Raw genomic sequence first — 20,589 nt, 5'->3', positions numbered from 1 at the left:
ACCTAATAAACTTTGATCATTGTATGTCAAAAAAAATACAACTTACAGAAAGTATTTTAAATTTTCACAAGTTTCATATTCCACATATTAAAATTATTGCACTTATGGTTGTTTTTATAAATTTTAGTTTTTCTGTAATTTCTTAAAAGCTTTCTGATTGTTGGCCTTTATCTTCCACAGAGAAGACTACAGTTTTACAGCTTACGCTACCATTTCATATTTGAAAATAGGACCTAAAGCTCATCTTCTAAATAATGAGGCGCATGTTATTACCATGCAAGTAAAGAAGCCCACACAGAGTTGTTTCAAGGTAACTGACTCTTTATATAATGAAAAAATACATTAAAGCTTATGGGATGCTTTAAATGGCACTGTGCTGGGTCCAGATGAACACAGGAGACAGGCAGGAATCTAGGCATGGAAGAGAGAAAACATTACCTTTGTTTTATTGTAGAAGTATTAAGTAACAATTTAAACTACTTTACCTTTTAATATAGACTAGAATTTCCAACCTTTTAGAACATGAAAAATCCATTTTAGTGTTGTCTAGTTTGTGATGCACCCTGCCATCACAATATTGGTTGTGATCAACACTGGTTGAGAAGTCTATGTTTGTAGCAGATGTCGAAAACCAATGACTCTTATGCATGAAATACTCTCGTCTGCAAAGACAGGGATTAGGGTTTTTCTGACAGCATATCCCTTTAGGATAGGGCTCATATTTGAGTGGATATTTAAAGGTAAAAAAAAAAAAAAGAGAGACCACTAGACACTTAACTAAAGAGCTACTGGATATAGAAGGACCAGGGGGATTGTTAATCTGAAGAAAAAATGGAACAGCTGAGTTTTGATCAGAATGTTTGCTTTGTTTTTGTTGGCAGACTGAATCATCTGAAACTTGTCATTCTGAAGGAGCTGATAAAAGGAGGGAAGAAAAAAATTCAGGTAACTTCCAGAAGTCTGCAAACATGCTTCAGCGATCTAAGAATACAGGGACTAAAAAAAGAAAAATTGATGATGCAGGGGATGAGTGTTTCTGAATTTTCCAAGAAAATAGTTATGCATGTGTACACCATTATTTTGTAGTTAAAAGTTTAAGACAGTTTTACTAATATTTTATACATATGGAACTTGCCTGAAATATTGAAGACTTCAATATTTAAGATCATGAATTATATAAATTTACAGTATAAAATGAGAAAAGTAATTTTATTATTTTTTGAGAAAAATAATTTTAATGTAAAATATTTTTATCCCTTGATATACCTAATTGTATTCTTTTGATATTAATGTTATCATAAGGAATATTTATGTAGGCTTATTACAGAAAAGTGATTTCAGCTCATAACAGCTATACAATCAGAACATAAAAGGATATTAGCAAGTAAGATCTTGCTACCTCCTTAAAGTAAAATTGTAAGCCTCTTGAAACGACAATCCTCTCTGACATTTCACAATCAAAGAATGACTTTGGTATACCAGACCAAGTTGTCAGCTAAGTAGATAAAGTAGCTAAATCTGCTCCAAAGCTGTTACACAGAAATGATTAACTTAAATCCTTACATTTACATAAGTGGTCAATTTGTGTTGGAAAAAAAAAAATCTGTAAATTATTTGATCTTTACCATTTTACTTCTATTTTAATACTTTCCCACTACTCTCATTATGACTTCTGTATTCTTAACTTCATTAAATCCATGTGGTCGTTTACCTTATTGTGACTTTCTTGTGTTACTTGGAACTTTATGTAATTCTTGAAATGCCTTTTTTAATCAAAATAATGTATATCAATATTTGGATCTAGCAGACCTTCTTCATATGATGAAAGATCCATATGATTTAAAATTAAGACAGCTCCCATCATTCTCCCATTCTGTATGACGATTTTGATGTGTTCTTGTCCTTTGGTACATCTCAGCATTAATTCATGATCTGAACCTCAGCCCCATGTGTGGTATTTTCCTGGTAGTACAACCTATATACAGAGATAATAAAGTTATTCTAATGAGTACCAAAAAGGAAGCATAATATGCAGTTACACTGTGTTATTTTAGGATGACTAGCACAAAAATCTATTCACAAAATTTTATAGCTAAAAGTGTCATTCATTGGAGAGGGTCCCACAGAAAACATTTGAATGACATTACATTTATTGTTCAGATGACACTACCACACAATCTATATGAAAATTAAAAATATGTAGTAAAATATGTAGGATCTGGACTATATATTAGAGTCATGACTTAAATATTTAATAAGGAACTGAGTTATATCTTGCATGGGCAAATTATTTAACCTCCTTAAACCTTGTGTGTATTCCTCATCATTAAATTACCAAAAAAAAAAAAAAAAAAAAAGCAAAAAAAAACCTACCTCAGAATAATGTAAAGAGGAGTAAATAATAAGTTTGGCAAAGTACCTGGTTCATTCTTAAGTACAGTAGCTATCACCCTTAAAAAGTGAGACTGAATCCCAAATAAATGTAGAAATGCACTAATGGGAAACAACTCCAGAAGAGATTTTTTCTCCCTTAGACCAGCATTAATACCAGGTTTGATTTGCAAGAATTGAGAAAACATGTCATTTTTCTAAAATGATTAAAACCATGTAAATTCTTATTCAATGAGAAAATCAGGTAGTTACAAGACTCACAAGCAGAAAAAGGTACTAATTTGCTTATCTATTTTACCTTATAGTTGAAAAATGTTACATGAGCAAAAAGTTCAAAGTTGAAGTCCATGTCAATAGAGTATCCTAAAGTAGCTGCAGCCATGCACTTGGCTGCGTACCACCCCATCTGTCTAGCCTGGGTCCACAGTCTCATCTGAAATAAAAAATGATATGAGATATAATTTTCAATGTCCTTACTTAAAAAATGCTAGCACCTTAACCTGACAAAAATTCCTTAAAAGGGGTTCAATATTGACAGTCCTTGAGATTGGTTAGATCTAGCTAGCCAGATGACTAGATTATGTTTGCCATGGAAGCAATCACCAGTCCACACTAACCAAAACTGACTTGGCTATTTGAGAATTCTATCCAAATTACTGCCCTAAAATTAAAGGATAATACCAACTCTATATGTTTCAATAAATTCTCTATCAAAAATAACTAAAATATTTGAGGCTATACTAGGTAAGAATAACGCTAATACCAGTCTCCTCTTGCAGAGTAAGTTTATCACACAAGAAATGACAAAGTATCACTGAAATATATGTCCCTTTTCCTAATTCTTAGATTTTTAATCCTTAGATTGAGGCTTCCAATGCAGTTAAACCTCAATGGTCACGCAGACCGATAATACTAGTTGGTGTCTAGTCTCAGGAAATCTTACCACATTACAGCAACCCATGTTGGGAATTCATTTTTAATTCTTCCCTTTAAAACATCATTAATTTCTCCTCTACAGTATTTTTATTATATTTCTACCAAGTTTTGTGAATCCCTGATAGAACACTGGCCCTGAGAGTCAAGAGATTTATTTTATTTTTTTAAATGTGGGGCTTGAACTCACAACCCTGAGATCAAGGCCTGAGCGGAGATCAAGAGTCAGATGCTTAACTGACTAAGCCACGCAGGCACCCCGGGAGTTAAGAGATTTAAATGTCAACTTTTTTACATATTTAATTTTTATATTTTTATTTAATTAACTGAGCCTTGATTTCTTCACTTAAGACATAAATGTATCCCATCTATTAAATGAGAATTAAATAAGCTAAGCAATTAGTTTCTTTATAACTGTGTGTGACTAATGTTCTTTCATATGCAAAAATCATACCACACTCACAGATAGGATTTTCATTTCTGGTAGAAGTGATAATTTTTTTTTTTTTTTTAATTCAGTCTCCTGTGTAAACAAGGTAGGTGTGATGAAGTCATAGCCTCCCTATGGTAAGGGAGCAGAGTAAGCAGAGCACAGTACTAGAAAATGGCTAATAGAAGTGGCTTGCAGTATAACACTGCCTGGACTGTTACCAAATGTATTCTAGCCTCAAAATCCCTTCAGTTTGTGTCTTGGACTATGTAAAACAAATTATTTAGTGTACTTATTTATTGCTTCTGCAAATTAAGAGACAAGGTCTATTAGATTCACTCAAAACAAGAGACACCTGTTTATTTTTGGATATTGCCTATAGCAGAATATGACACATTAAGGATATAATTTATTCTAGAGGGTTTAAAATGTTAAAAAAATTCCCACAACCCCCAACTCCTAATTGAGAGTTGATGACAGATATACCATAGAAGTGACACAGAATGACTCCAGAGGAAACTGAAAACAACCTAGCACTTTAGAAACAGGCTGAAAGCACTCTTATATGATTGTTAGCCCTGCTGTAGGTAAAAACACACAAAGTAATGAAGCTGCCTCTTAAAATATATCTAGTTCTTCACGACTTCACGCTCATGGTTGATCTGAAGGAGTGATATCCCAACCTTTGGAGCTGGTCTTTTACCAACTGTTGCCTGGTTCATTTATCTGTGTCTCTACTCCCCCTGAGACAACCTCACCTATGACCACAGTCTGAGTATCTCTTCAAGGATTTCTGCTCCACCATTAGGAGGGCGGCAACACTGCGAGGGCAGGAGGAAGTCTACATCCAGTTGAATGGACGTGTTCAGCTGAGGAAGGCTGTTTACTATAGGAAATTTTTTCAATCCTAATTCCCCAGGGACAGAATAGGGTCATCAGGGTCCCATAGGATCATCATTTATCAACTTGGTTTATACCTCAGTAATTATTTATTAATCTAAAGCTATGCTGTCCAGTCTGGCAGACGCTAAATACATGTAACTATTTAAACTCAAGTGCTCAATAGAGATACGTAGTTAGTGACTACCTGACTGGACACTGCAAAGGTACAGAACATTTCTGTCATCGCATAAAGTTCCATTGGACAGTGCTGGTAAGTATCTGAAAATGACAAGCAAAGTAATAGCCCATAATTCTTAAACTACTGTTCCATCACTATATAATAACTTACCGAAAGGGAAAAATTCTTTGTCACAAAAAACGCTATGACAGCCTCTTACTTAAAATAAAGAAGTTGGAAAACCAGATATTTACATTTGCTGATAGCAACTCCTTTACCGTCAGATGGAATCTCTGATACGAAGATGTGATCCTGGATGCTGGCTTACCTGCTGCCACACTGGGCTGGGCTGCCATGACGCAGTGCAGATGTCACCTGCAGCATAGATATCAGAGAGAGACGTGTGCATGTGATCATCCACTTTCAGGCCACCATCTTCGCCTAGATCAAACTAAACAATGTTCCTTATGAGAACACATGGGAAGAAAAGTGAAAGATGGCTTTGTCATTCTAAAGTAAAAGAACAAGTCACATTTGTACACCTTGGTATGCTGATCTTTAATGAGAAAGTAAATAATAGCTGTAAGTTTAGATAACTCAGCTCAATTTCCAGGGGATCAAAATGCTACTAAGACAGACCAACTCAAAAATTTTTAGACTTTCAACATCAGGAACACTCAGTAACCGTGACTACCCCACTCATAATTACAATATTCCAGTTTTGTGAGCTTTAAATGCTAAAAGGCATTTAGCATTTCTCCAAAAGAATCACTTGTAAGAATCCATAGGTGTCAGTCTCTTACCAACCTTTAGACAAATGAACTGTGCATTATGTCCCATCAACGATGACATCTATGCTGGGATGTTAGCTGCTTAAGGACTTTAGGCAGTAAGGAATAACTGCAAATCCAAACACGAATATGACCCAAATTGTTTTCACCTTCCTTAAGTTACAGTTTTACACTAAAGCAAGGAACAGTTATTTATGCTTGGGAGTTAGAAATCTTATAAATACAGTATTTTAAAAATATTCACAGCAGGACATAAAAAAACTTCACCTTACATTGTTGCTACAGAGAAAAGGTTCTATATTTGGAGTAACTTCTGTAGCACTGACCATGAAATCGCAGCTGTATATCTTTTCATTGGTCAATTATGTAGGCCATACCTCTAAAAACAAAAATACAAACCAAACTTTATTCTCAAATGTAATCACCACCAGCTATCTATAGCATTTCGTGATAATGCATAGAAGAAAGAAAGAAAAAGGCGAGAGAGGACTTTAAAACAACACCCCTTGAGGGGCACCTGGCTGGCTCAGTCAGTAAAGCATACTGATCTTGGGGAGATGAGTTCGAGCCCCACGTTCACTGTAGTTTGATTAAGAAAAAAAAAGACCTAAATAATGTCTATAAGGCACATTTGCTAAAACAATTGTAATGCAATCAATATCTCCTTGTTTTGGGAATAATTACAAGATAGGGCATTCTAAACATTTTTCCTTCAAATTTAAGCATAGAACTTCTAACAAAGTAAATTTAAATTGCTAATTACCTTATAAATTCTTTAAAAATATTAATATATTATACTCCATTATTTAGGTTGCAAATCACATATTCCCAAAGTACAGTAATGAATATGTGTATAAAGAAAGTTATAACCTTCAGCTCAGTCATTACATCTGGGATAGTGCACAATGGAAAGAACACAGAACATGAGCATGAACTAAAAAACAAAAATTATCACCCAAAACTAAAACTGAAATAGGTAGTAATAAAACACTAACTATTTTCTGGTTTATGGATCATAAAACAAACCTCTTCTATAATTTAGAACTTAACACTCTAAGTGGAATACTTTGATTCAAATATAGAAAAATCTAAGAAATATTCATGTTCCTTTTCCATGACCCAACCTCAGAATGTTACCTGAGCACTGTCTGTATCCTGGGTTCCTGATACAAAAGGATTTCCTTCGTGTATCAATTTCGGTTTAGCTCCAGCACAAAAAGTTCTTATACACATACTGACTGCCATCTCCTGTTACAATGTACTGTAAAAACATAGAGCCATGAAGGAGAGAGGAGAAATATATTTATACATGGGTAGAATTTCATTTTAAATAAAAAATTCATTAAGACAAAAGCAAAAAAAAAAAATACATTAAGGTTGCCTTTCGTGATACTCAATACTTTGTTATAGCAATTGAAAATCAAAGTAAACCTGAGAACCCATTATCCAATCCAGTGAGTCACCATCATTTTAGGTCCGTGAACCATTTTGGGAATCTGGTGAAAATTAATCTTTCTCTCTTGGAGAAAAAAGGAACACTCACACCAGATTTTGCATAAAATTTAGGTAATCTCATGATATTCAGGAAGGCATGTTGACCTCAGGTTAAAAAAATTTTATAATTGAGCATTCTGGGGGCGCCCAGGTGGCTCAGTTGATTAAGCCACTGACTTTGGCTTAGGTCGTGATTTCTGCGATTCTTGAGTTCATGCCCCGTGTCGGGCTCTGTGCTGACAGCTCAGCACCTGGAGCCTGCTTAGGATTCTGTGTCTCCCTTCCTCTCTGCCCGCCCCCCCCCCCCATCCCCAACTTGCACTCTCTCTCTCAAAAATAAATAAATGTTAAAATTAAAATAAAGAAATAAATAAAATTTGAGCTTTCTGATATTATACCTGGGGCAGGCCTTATTGAGAATTTCTGATCTCAATGGGAGTTACTAAGATCTAGTAATTCTAATCATATCATACCTTAATGTCTGCCATGGGTACAGGGGAGTAAAGTGTGGTAGAAAAGGTTACAATATGTCTTAGTATAAAAACATTGGAAGTACTAAAACAGTATTTAGATTCTTCTTAAGTACAAATAACAATCACTTTACCAGCAAACATGCTCCTTGATATTTTCATATAAGTGAAAAGTGTGTTAACCTTAAATCCTAGCATATACTGTTTTAGGGTTATTTATATTAATTTTTTATGTTTATTTATTTTGAGAAAGAGAGGGATAGAGGGCAAGCAGGGGAAGGGCAGAGAGAGAATCCCAAACAGGCTCACACTGTCGGTGCAGAGTCCGAGGCAGGGCTCGATCCCACGAACCGTAAGATCATAACCTGAGCCGAAACCAAGAGTCGGATGCTTAACTGACTAACAGGCACCCTTATATTAAATTTTAATATCATTGAGGCTAAAAATACACATTCAAGATCCACTGTTTTTGTTCCTTAATATCAAATGAAAACCTACATATAAGTAGTAGCCTTTAGAAAAGCATACATGCATACACACACACACACACACACACACACACACACACACACATACAACTATGAGAGATGCCAGACTGGTGGAGTGGGAGTGGTTTACAGGTTAACATTGTGCCATGTTATAAAATATGGCAAATCATAAGACAGCACTTAATACCCACTGAGCCATTCACTATCCATTTAACTCTTTAGCTGCATTGCAAATACATAAGGCCAATAATTCAATACAGTATACTGCACATAGAAATTCTCTATGTCTTCCTGCAGATGTGGTTAGAATTTTATCTGATCAACAGTAGTTACAGACACCGACCAAATTTAAAAAATAATTTACATTTGGCTACTGTAAAAACAAACATTCTTTTCATTGGCTAATGTTAAATTTTTGCAAGTAGACACGAAGATAAAAAATCTCTAATTCATTAAAGAATATTCAGGACATTTAAATAAGAGAATACAGACATGATCTCATGTAGGACACTTCAAATGGTAATGGGTGGCACTCTGATTTATTCAAAGGTGCTAATATAACTGCCTCACAATTTATCAGCATACATTTGTGCCCACCTCAGTGTGCAAATTAAATGACATGGATGTCCTAGGCGATATGTACCACTATGAGTATTAGAAATTTATTCTGGTTTGGGATTCAGAGTTTTAATGTTTTTCTCTGAAAAGTTAGTACTTTTTATTTTTTCCTATCAAGTTATTTGTGTTTCAAATGTGTTACCTACCCATTTTCTCCGGAGAACTCCCACATTAGAGTTGCTGTAGAGAAACAACTACAAACTCTACTACTCATCTTACCTAAGGCTCACCTGAGGATATTGTTTCTCATCTGACAACACCTTTCTTCCGACTGCCTTATTCATTCCCACATCCAATGGGTTACTGAGTCCTGCTGAGTTTATGGTAAAAATCTCACTCATATCTGGGCCATTCTTTCCAACTACACTGTCCTTGTCTTCATTCAGGTCTTCTATCATTTTGGACTATTGCAACCACCTTCTGGTTTGGTTGCTGGCCACTATCACTCACTCCACCCCACTTCATCCTCAACATTGCCATCTATCTTCCTAAAAATATATTACCATCCTTGCCTTCACGTAAATTCTCTTTATTTCTCCACTGACGGTAAAATAAATTTCTTGGCATGATGTAGACAGCTCTTCACAGTCCTATTTGTTTGCTCTAGTCTGCCAATCACCTCTCATCTCTACCACAGACAGTACCTCTGACGTTACTCTTCCACGTGCTTTTCTTTGGGTCTTTGAACAAGCAACCTCCTTTTCCTACAATGTCCTTAATTAAGAACTCTTAATTCACCCACCTTTTAAACACAGTTCAAATAGTTTCTCCTTCTGTGAGGTCCTCCAAAATCCCTAGTATCAGAGCTTTGATAATATTTCAGTGACTGTGCTTTCACATGTACATATAATTAATACATGTGCATGTCTATATTCCCTATGACAATGAGACCTCTCAGGCCAAGTTCACTGTAATGTTCCTGTTGTATCCCAGCACTTCTGCAGTGCCTAGAACATAGTAGACACTATATAAATGTTAATGCTAATTTGAAATGTAAAACCTAAAATGCTAAATCCAACTAATTATATAATCCCAATAAACTCAAAAAGTATAAGTTTTTCTAATAATGAAATCAATGTTACTAAGCTTTATATACTAGGGGCCTTAGTAATGGTGGGAGTACAGATGGGGTCAAAAGAAAGCAGGCAAAAGCTCATCAAGATTGAACAATGGTGGGGGGGATGCCTAAGTGGTTCGGTCGGTTAGGTGGCCGACTTCAACTCAGGTCATGATCTCCCAGTTCATGGGTTCCAGACCCGTGTCGGGCTCTGTGCTGACAGTGTAGAGCCTGGAGCCTGCTTCGGGTTCTGTATCTCCCTCTCTCTCTGCCCCTCCCCCACTCACACTCTGTCTCTCTCTCTCTCAAAAATAAATAAAACATTAAAAAAATATATTAAAAAAAGACCGAACAATGGACTGTCATTAAAAATCCTTTTTTTTTTTTTTTAAATGTTTGTTTGAGAGAGACAGAGAACAAATGTGGGAGGAGCACAGAGGGAGAGAGAATCCCAAGCAGGCTCCATAGTGTCAACACAGAGCCAGATGCAGGGCTCAAACCCATGAACCGTAAGATCATGACCTGAGACAAAATCAAGAGTCCTACGTGTAACTGAGCCACCCAGGCATCCCAAGAAAAAAATCCTCTTACATGTTCCTTACTCTTCAGTTCCTTTATTCTGGATTCTATAACCTTAATGTTGGGAAAGCAATTTTCTAACATGGTTTTCTGTGGCTCTTCAACATCAAACTCCAATACTTCAGAAACCCTATTAGATCAAAAAGGTAAAAAAATGTATGTTTTTAAAAAATATTTCCTTTTAAGAATTTTAATAAAAATATTTTTGTTTTTATACACTACTTACTTCATGTTCATAAAACAAGAAGGCCAAAAAAAAAAAAAATTAAAAAAAAAAAAAAAAAAAAAGGGGCGCCTGGGTGGCGCAGCCGGTTAAGCGTCCGACTTCAGCCAGGTCACGATCTCGCGGTCCGTGAGTTCGAGCCCTGCGTCGGGCTCTGGGCTGACGGCTCAGAGCCTGGAGCCTGTTTCCGATTCTGTGTCTCCCTCTCTCTCTGACCCTCCCCCGTTCATGCTCTGTCTCTCTCTGTCCCAAAAATAAATAAACATTGAAAAAAAACAAGAAGGCCAGCTAATTGCACTATATGCAGTGAAAAGTAGGCAAAGTCCACATTTTAAGACTTGAATTCAAGTCAGCCAAGTCACTGCACGTTAGTTTCCTAGCCTGGAAAATCAGGGCTAACTCTACTTACTTCTGCATACTTGAACCACATAGAATAGACAAGAATAGCTTGTCTATTTCCATATCCTTATAGTTTTCTCTGCCCACTTACTAGCTAACTTTATTGTGATCTAGTTTTTGGACTCTTTCCTGCTGTCCAAAACCATTAGCATCCTCTTGGGTTCACTTTTCTTCCTATGCAGCCAAGACTCCGTTGTAGATCATTTCATGTTTTGCCCAAACTTTTACTTCCTTGCTCTCTTATCTTTAACCATTAACTACCCTAAAACTCCTAATCACAGATTGAACTACCTGCTTTCTCCAGTCCTATATTCAGTGTGTGGTGGAAGGACCACACCTTGCAGACTGGCATTTGACTTCAGCTGTCCACTAAATACTACTTGGAAGACCTACCTACTCCATGGCCCTAGCAGTTCTCAACCTTTCAGTCTCAAGACCCCTTTACACTCTTAAAATGACTGAGGACTCCAAAGAACTTTTGTCTGTGTGAGTTAAACCCAGTGATATTTGCCACATTAAAATTAAAACTAAGAAAAAATTAAAATATTTAATTCACTTAAAAGAATAATAAATCCAATACATGTTAAACAGATATAATATCCTTTTAATAAAAAATAATAATTTTTTTCCAAAACAAATTGAGAAGAATGGCACTTTTACATTTTTGCAAGTTTATTTTTTTTTAATTTTTTTAAAAATGTTTTTATTTATTTTTGAGAGAAAGAGAGAGACAGAGCATGAACAGGGGAGGGGCAGAGAGAGAGGGAGACACGGAATCTGAAGCAGGCCCCAGGCTCTGAGCTGTCAGCACAGAGCCCGACATGGAGTTCAAACTCAAGAACTGTAGATCATGCAGACGTTTAACCGACTGAGCCACCCAGGCACCCCTGAAAATTTCTTTAAAAAAATTTTTTTTTTTAACGTTTATTTATTTTTGAGACAGAGAGAGACAGAGCATGAAGGGGGGAGGGGCAGAGAGAGAAGGAGACACAGAATCGGAAGCAGGCTCCAGGCTCTGAGCCATCAGCCCAGAGCCTGACGCGGGGCTCGAACTCACGGACCGCAAGATCGTGACCTGAGCTGAAGTCGGACGCTTAACCGACTGCGCCACCCAGGCGCCCCCTGAAAATTTCTTTAATGTCTGGACTTAGAACTGCTTCTGCATTCAAACTATTACAATATGTTAATCTGGCTGAAGTATCTGAAGACAGTTCACCCTCACACAGATATGCAGCCTTTTCAGAGAACTGTATATTCTTCTTTGATGTTACACTAACACGTGTGGTTTCTTAAAGATTAGTTGCAATGTAGAATTTGAAACCATATCAAAGAATTTTTCATATTCTGTTCTTGTGAAAGCCATTGGTCTATCCTGAACTTTAAATGGATCTTGTAACATCACATTTGTCATCTGGACAATATTGGTTCACTAAGTTTTATAGAGATCTTCCAAATGTTAACAAATTTCAAATCACTACATTATCAAAAAAACCACATTCATTATTATCATCAACAATCTCATCAGAAAATTCTTCAAGTTTCATTAGGCTCACAGTGAAGAATATGAGTTTTCCAAAATTCTGATTTTGGCTTGAAAACTCTGATTTTGTCATATTGGCTCAAATACCATCAACTATATTCCTTATTTACTTAAACTATCTTATATGCCAGTATATACTCTGGGAAAACAAAACCATTTTAGTATTAGCTTCGAAAGAATTTAGAGGCTTAACTTACCATTTTTTTCCATCATTTTCCTTCAGCTACAACCTTTTTCTTTTTCACTTTAAACTTCTTGAAAGAATTTTCTTAAATCATCCTCCACTTCAACTCGACCATTTTCTATTTCTCTCACTACTATACCGTTAAAACTGAGCATGTTCAACCAAAAAACTATTAGAATGAATAAATTAATTCAGTAAGTTCCAGAGAACAAAATGACATACAGAAATTGGTCTAGTTTCTATACGTTAATAACAAGCTATCAGAAAGAGAAATTAAGAAACCAATCCCATTTACAACTGCATCATACAGAATAAAATACCTAGGAATAAATTTAACCAAAGACACAAAGAGACCTGTACACTGAAAACTATAAGGCACTGATGAAAAAACTTAAGAAGATATACATAAATGGAAAGATCTATCATGCTCATGGTTTGGAAAAATTGATATGTTAACATGTCCATACTTCCCAAAGCTATCTACAGATTCAATACAATCCCCACCAAAATACCAACAGCATTTTTCAAAGAACTGGAACAAAGAATCCTAAAATTTGTATGAAGCCACAAAAAGACCCTGAATAGTCAAAGCAATCTTGAGAAAGAACAGAGTGGGAGGTATTATGCTCCCCGATTTCAAACCATACTACCAAGCTATAGTAATCAAAACGGTATGGTCCTAGCATAAAAAAATGGACACACAGATTAATGGAATGAAACAGAGAGCCCACATATAAGCCCACACATAGATGGCCAACTAGTCTATGACAAAAGAGGTAAGAATATACAATGGAAAATTGTCTTGGGAAAACTGGACAGCTTACATGCTGAAGAATGAAACTAGACCACTATCTTACACCATATACAAAAATAAATTCAAAATGGATTAAAGACTTGAATATAAGATGTGAAACCATAACATTCCTAGAAGAAAACATAGGCAGTAAGCTCTCTGACACCAGTCTTAGCAATATTTTTTGAACCATTTTCCTCAGGCAAAGTAAAATGAAATGACATAAAACTAAAAGGCTTTTGCGGAGAGAAGGAAACCATCAACAAAACGAAAAGGTAAACTGAATGGGAGAGAATATTTGCAAATCACACATGCAATAATGGGTTAATATCCAAAATATATTTAAAAAACTTATACAACTGAATAAAAAAAAACTCAATTAAAAAAATGGGTAGATTGAACATTTTTTCCAAAAACATACACGTGGCCAACACACGTCGACACATGAAAACATGCTCAACATCACTAATCATCAGGGAAATGCAAATCAAAACCACAATGAGATACCACCTCACACCTGTCAGATTGGCTGTAATTAGAAAGATAAGAAGTCACAAGTGTTGGTGAGGATGCGGAGAAAAGGGAACCACTGTACAGTCATGGTGGGAATATAAACTGGTGTAGCCACTATGGAAAACACTATGGAGTTTCCTCAAAAAATTAAAAATAGAACTACCATATGATCCAGGAATTCCACTTCTGGGTATTTATCCAAAGAGAACAAAAACACCAATTCAAAGAGATATACGCACTGCTATGTTCACTGCAGCAGTATTTACAATAGCCAAGGTAGGTGAGAAACCTAAGTGTTCACTGATAGACGAATGGATAAAGAAGATGTGGCATATGTATATAAATATTCAATGAAATACTATTCAGTCATAAGATAAAGGAAATCTTGACATTTGTGACAACATGAATGGACCCAGAGGGTATTATGTCAAGAGAAATAAGTCAGAGAAAGACAAGTACCATATGATTTCAATATCTGTGGAATCTAAAAACAAACAACAGACTCAAAGATACAGGAAACAAACAAACTCTGGTTACCAGAGTGGGAAGGGGTTGGGGGGTAGGGGATGGGAGTGGCCAAAACAAAAATTAAGAAGAACTAACTTCCAGTTATAAAATAAATAAGTCAGAAGGATGCAATACACAGCACAGGGAATATAGTCAATAATAGTATAATAACTTTGTATAGAGAGGGTAACTATGCCTATTGAGGTGATCACTTCATAATGCATAAAAATATCCAATCACTACAATGTACACCTCAGTAAGAGAATATTGCATGTCAATATTCAATAAAGAAAAAAACCCTGAGGGGGTGCCTGGGTGGCTCAGCTGGTTAAGCATCTGACTGCAGCGCAGGTTATGATCTCATGGTTTGTGAGTTAGAGCCCCGTGTCAGGCTCTGTGCTGACAGCTCAGAGCTTGGAGCCTACTTCAGATTCTGTGTGTTCTCCTCTCTCCGCTCCTCCTCTGTTTGTACTCTGTCTCTCTCTCTCAAAAATAAATATTAAAAAAAAAAACAAAAACCCTGAGCATCTTCCATTCACCTATACATCCTTAAAACCCACCAGATTCTTTTTAATATCATCTTGTTTGAACTTTCTATAATACTTGACAATATTACCAATCTCCATCTTTCTTTCTGTATATATTCTGTAATTTATTTACCTACTTTCTCTTTTCATTGCTACATCTAGCTCTCAAACCTTTTTTTTAAAGTAATCCTGCCACTCAACATGGTGCTCAACCTCAGGACCTTGAGATCAAGAGTCGCATACTCTACAGAATGAGCCAGCCAGACACCCCTCAAACTTCTTTGTACTACTAAAATCACCTTTCAACTGGCCTTCCAGTCTCATTTTAACCCCTCCCCCAAGTGCATTGTAACTAATGATCTTTCAAAATGTATTTGATCACATTAGGCCACTGCTCAAAATCATCTCATTACTCGTAAGTTCTTGTTACATTTTCATCAAGGCTTATAAGACCCTTCATGTTCTGGTCTCTGCCAACCTTCCCAGCTTCATCTCTGATCACCTCCCCAAGCACCATGTTCTTTAAGCTTTGCTGCTCTCAGTACTGCCATGCTTTCCACCTAAGATTATATCCTCGCCTCCCTTTGAACCATCTAGTTCTTCTTGTCCACCTGGTGAACTTTTACTCATTTTCTACACTGAGACAAAAGGATACCTCCCCCCTAATTCATAGCCTACCAACTCCACTGATATCCTTAAGCTGGCAAACACATTGATGAAATGATTTATTTACATGTCTCTTCCACTAGCCTGTGAATCCCTAAAAAGGAAATACAAGGCTCTGTTTATAATTGACTAACCAGCCCTTAGTACAGTACCTGGATAACAGGTGTTTACTTTGTGAAAAAACGGAAAATAGACACCTAGGATTGAAAGTGTGAAAACAACTCTCGAATTTCCTGCATTACTTCTGTGACTTCAATGATTGCTTATTTTACTTTATATCCACAAAATAGTCCTTTTTGGAATGTATATATGTATATATTTGGTCTGATTATTCACTATAATCAGAAAACTATTCCCCAGCTGCATCTATTCCCTTGTTGGTTGTTTTATAAAACATTACTGGAGATGAAATCTCTTCTATCTTGGAAATTCAAAGTATAGGAAACAACATGAGTTCATCAATTATTTACGATAAACGAAGGCTCTGGCATCTACCTGGAAGCTGAACTCAATCAGCTAATTAAGAAAGAAGGCTGAATGTTCTGACCAAGTACTTAATCAGTTTTAAACCCTCTTGTCTGCTCAGGTTAACTATCACCACAGTCTGGTTCACTCAGCTTTGGGGTCCCCCCAACAGCTTGTCCCCACTTCTCCCTGCGCCTAAGGCGAACCTTGCGAGGTACTAAGAATTTCGCCCAAGGGCCACTACGCAGTCTCTAATAACTGAGACGAAGAAGGAGTGCGGGGGGCGGGAGAAAAGGCAGCGGCTATAGAGGGATCTGGAACGAGGACCTGGGGAGAGGCGGGAGGATGCCTTGAGTGCCACCACCTGAGCCGGGGAAGAGGCGGAACTGTCTGCGGGTCAGCCTACCTGCTTAGCACCGGTGACACCCGCGATGCCACCTCCAACCACCACAAATTTCCCCGCCTCGAGAGAGGGCGTCCTGCCTCCATGAGGTCAGACTCCTAGTGGTTTACTGACCGCGGGTTGCCCAGGCCGGAGAGTCTGTACTCACAGCGCTGGAGCAAAGCTGGGCGGCTACTTCCGGTGCCTGTGCCTTATAGAGAAACTCTGAGCTACGGGTACCCCGTAGCTCACACTTAATTCCTTGCGTATCCGCTTCCGGCTGCAATTCGGAAGTTCAGAGACATCTCTGATTCCGGGGTTTCATTTTACTGTTACTACCACTGACTGTGGTTTTTCCACGTTGATTTGATAAAGAGAAGGAGAAGGGGAAGGGGAAAAAGAACTCAAAACAAAGCAAAGAAGACGGGTCTCCAAGAGAAGCTTGGCAAATTGTCTAAACACAAACCAGAGTTCTCACAGGACAGAACACTCTCAGAATAAATGAACTGCCCTGAAGTTTTCACTATTCATTCCTGCGAGAAATTTGGCATAGGGACAGCTCTTAAACTCTTAATGACGTAGGCAGTATCATCCTTCCCTACATTTCGCCTAGCAATCCAAGGTTGTGTATTTTGGAAGCATATTATTCATGACATATTAAAGCAAAGCAATACTAGTGAATTGCTCTCAGAAGTTATTTCCGTTTACAGTTTTGACCTCGGCTAAAATTTCCAGTACTATAGTGAGTTGCTCGCCATTTTATCAAAACAAATTAACGTTCCTCCCAATTTTCCAGTAAATAGCATGTGTGAAGTCTGAATTAAATATTCCCAATCTTAATTTTACTGCTAACACCTTTCTGTGATATTCATTTGTTTTGAGAAGTGGCTAATTTTTAAAAAAAAATATTTTTTACCATATGCACATTATTAGAGTATTCACTATTTTCGTTATTTACTCTTGCCTTTGCTATCTCACATAATATTTTCCCTTGGGTTGTATTATAATATTAAGAGGGTACAATTTCTCTAGCTCGCTCTAAAACTGGTAATTAGAACCCCCGTTTGATTCTTTGAACTCTGGAAATAACCATTCTATATAAACAGGAAAACCTACCATGTAATTACTGATATTTACTGATAACCTAACAATTACTGTGCTTTGATTTAATAAACTAAATATTAGGCAGTTCAATAATGATTCTAATTCCCACTCCTAGCTTAGACAACCAAACAAAATATTTATAGGAGGAACTAGTATTTTAAGCCATTGCAATCCAGTCTTGTTTACTTCTGTAGCTTCTTATTTTCACATAATCTCACTCACACTGTGCTCTAACTAGATTGAACTATGCTGGCAGCACCCAAGATATGGTATGTTCTTTCTGTTTTTGTTTTTTTTTTTTAATTTTCAAATGTTCGCTTATTTATTTATTTATTTATTTATTTATTTATTTATTTAATTTTTGAGAGAGACAGACAGAATCTTAAGCAGGCTTCACACTGAGCATGGGCTTGTAGGGCTCACTCCCAAGACCATGGGATTGTGACACGAGCAGAAATCAAGAGATGGATGCTCAGCTGACTGGACCACCCAGGTGCCCCTGGTTTGTTCTTTCTTATCTGAGCATTTGCACATAACTTTTTCTGTGATGCTCTTCCTCCAACTAATTTTCCCTAGCTAAATCCTCACTGACCTTTGGTTTCAAGAAGCCATCACCTCCCCTAAGAATCTTTATTGGATATCCTTAAGACTGAGCTAGGTGTCCTCTCTATATTTTTCAATAGCACCTTGTCATTCGCTGAATTTAGATTCATATCACCTTATTTTAAAACTACTACCTCTCCTGACTCCCATGTGCCACCCACATAAACTCCTTAATCTCAGGGATTATTAGTCTCCCTTTGTATCCTCAATTTTTAATTAGTGATGAGTGCTTAATATAAATGTCCTGAATGAACATGTAATTAGGTGGAGCATGGGACTGCTTGGAAGTTCCCTCAAGACCTTTCATTCATTTTCCAAGGTTAAGGTCTTCCTGTATATTATGAAAGCTACTCCCCCTTTAGGATGGGCAAAGAGAAGAATAGACTGGAACGCAAGTTCCCAGAGGAAATGGAGAAAGGCCACTGGGATGAAATTATTGTTTAATTATTTTGATGTTTAACTTTTTCCATTTTGATGTGTAAGGCAACATTTTAACATCAGCTACATTGAAGATAAGAGAAATTCAGGTTGTTTTCTAATAAATAAATAGAATATTTCCCACAGCTGGTTATTATACTAAGGGAAAAGTAAGGAACAACACTTTATATTTATACTTTTTGTTTATTGAAACCCCTTGTAATTCCTAGAACACAAGTGAAGGTATAAAGAAGCATATTTTCCTGAAAATGAAAGAAAAAAAGACTAAATTATGGCATCAAATAGAGGTGGCTAATTCATTTTAGTTGATATAAAATACTGACATTATAATTAGGTTGTATTAAGGGGTGCCTGGGTGGCTCAGTCGGTTAAGCATCCGACTTTGGCTCAGGTCATGATCTCACAGTTTGTGAGTTTGAGACCCGCATGGGGCTCTGTGTTGACAGCTCAGAGCCTGGAGACTGCTTTGGATTCTGTGTCTCCCTCTCTCTCTGCCCCTACCCTGCTTGTGCTCTCTCTCTCAAAAAATAAATAAACGTGGGGCGCCTGGGTGGCGCAGTCGGTTAGGCATCCGACTTCAACCAGGTCACGATCTTGCGGTCTGTGAGTTCGAGCCCCGCGTCGGGCTCTGGGCTGATGGCTCAGAGCCTGGAGCCTGCTTCCGATTCTGTGTCTCCCTCTCTCTCTGCCCCTCCCCCGTTCATGCTCTGTCTCTCTCTGTCCCCAAAATAAATAAAAAACGTTGAAAAAAAAAAAAAGAAAATACTTTCAAGTTTACATGAAACTTTGGAATTCCAGCTGTCAAAATGATCTTTGATCAAATCATGCTTGGTAGCAACAATGATTCACATTGATCATGCCAACTCAAACATATCAAGATAAAAGTGAAAAGAAATTGGCATTTCATCATTAGAAAATGGGAGACACAAATTTAACTGATTTCTGGTTATGTTTTGGTGAGGTCATTTATTGTGTGGGTCACATTTTGAAGAACAGTGTTTTAAAAAACATTTTGTATAACATGAAGTTTGTTACTGTGGCTGTGAAACTGCATTCACAGAGGGAAAAGATTTTCCTCAGAAAGATGAGGCATTTATTTAAAGATACACATCAGCTGGCTGTGCAATGATTCATTTTTTGACATCTTTGAAGTAATCTAATGTATTACTGGTTACAGAACAGTTACAGCATCTGGTGTTTGTGGAGAATTGGGCAACCATTCATTTCCTCCTTTCTTTTCCCCCAGCTATCTGCCCCAGGAACCTACACTATCCTTTTTTTTAAAAAAATAGGAATGTTAATGTTAATGCCAATTATCAGAAAACCATGACTTATGGAATCAAAATGTAATGATCTTCCTCACATTAAAAAGGTAATTTTGAAATGTGTCAAAATATTATACAAACCTAACAATATTGTAAAACGTAAATAAATCCTTTACCAGTATTCACATTTCCCTTTTACATCTCTAGATCGTTTTGTTCTCTGTCCCATGATGATCCATTTCTTTCACCTGTCCCTAAATGTACTCATTTCTCAAAACCCTATTCTCTGTGAAGTTCTCTTGTCTTTCTATACTGTCTTTTTAACACATCTGCTCCTTGTTTCCTATTGAATATCCATTACTCCCTTCTTCTTTACTAACAAATTCCCAATTTTGTAAATTGACAGTGTGCTACCTAAAAATAGCTGTCTTTCCATACCCTTTTGCTGCTGAGCTGGCCATGTGACACATCCTGGCCATTAAGTAAGTGTAAGTGAGCCAGAGATTCAGAAAACCTTTGTTCTCCTGATACAGGTACTGCTAGTTCCTCCTTTTCTCTTTCTCCTTTTTCCTGTCCAGAATGTGGATGTGAGATTAGGGGTAAAGACACCATCTTGTGACCATGAGATCAGAAATATGAAGACAAATATATTTTTTTCTAATGATGTAA

At 36.9% G+C, this 20,589-nt stretch overlaps 2 protein-coding genes across 13 annotated transcripts in view; one reads left to right on the top strand and one right to left on the bottom strand.

Moving 5' to 3' along the window:
• The window catches only part of RECQL (RecQ like helicase), a 51,482-nt gene extending 49,772 nt beyond the window's left edge, over nt 1–1,710 (top strand). For both annotated transcript variants that reach the window (XM_047866171.1, XM_047866172.1), the window contains 2 exons: nt 181–310; nt 882–1,710. In XM_047866171.1, the coding sequence (XP_047722127.1) occupies nt 181–310; nt 882–1,040 (289 nt within the window). In that variant the 3' untranslated portion in view covers nt 1,041–1,710. The remainder of the gene's footprint in view (nt 1–180; nt 311–881) is intronic.
• Nucleotides 304–16,710, bottom strand: LOC125170058 (pyridine nucleotide-disulfide oxidoreductase domain-containing protein 1-like). 11 transcript variants are annotated; one of them, XR_007153877.1, is made up of 7 exons: nt 16,535–16,710; nt 6,743–6,866; nt 5,143–5,984; nt 2,690–2,824; nt 1,712–1,975; nt 513–662; nt 304–411 (listed from the first exon to the last, which is right to left on the bottom strand). XR_007153877.1 is itself a non-coding variant. In XM_047866177.1 (7 exons), exons 3-6 carry the CDS (start codon nt 5,932–5,934, stop codon nt 1,940–1,942), a joined length of 351 nt encoding a protein of 116 aa, XP_047722133.1. In that variant the 5' UTR covers nt 5,935–5,984; nt 6,743–6,866; nt 16,535–16,710; the 3' UTR covers nt 304–411; nt 1,712–1,939. The 11 variants fall into 11 exon arrangements, 5 of the variants coding, with proteins under 5 accessions (XP_047722133.1, XP_047722130.1, XP_047722129.1 ...); XR_007153879.1 differs by lacking the exon at nt 513–662 and having other exon boundaries at nt 5,143–5,265; nt 5,873–5,984; XR_007153881.1 differs by lacking the exon at nt 513–662 and having other exon boundaries at nt 5,143–5,189; nt 5,878–5,984.
• Nucleotides 16,711–20,589: the final 3,879 nt, after the last annotated feature.

This window comes from Prionailurus viverrinus, chromosome B4, assembly GCF_022837055.1.
Source record: "Prionailurus viverrinus isolate Anna chromosome B4, UM_Priviv_1.0, whole genome shotgun sequence".
In the NCBI taxonomy this organism is placed as follows: Eukaryota; Metazoa; Chordata; class Mammalia; order Carnivora; family Felidae; genus Prionailurus; species Prionailurus viverrinus.
The sequence above is the reverse complement of the archived record's forward strand: the minus strand, read 5'-3'. Positions and strand labels throughout refer to the sequence as shown.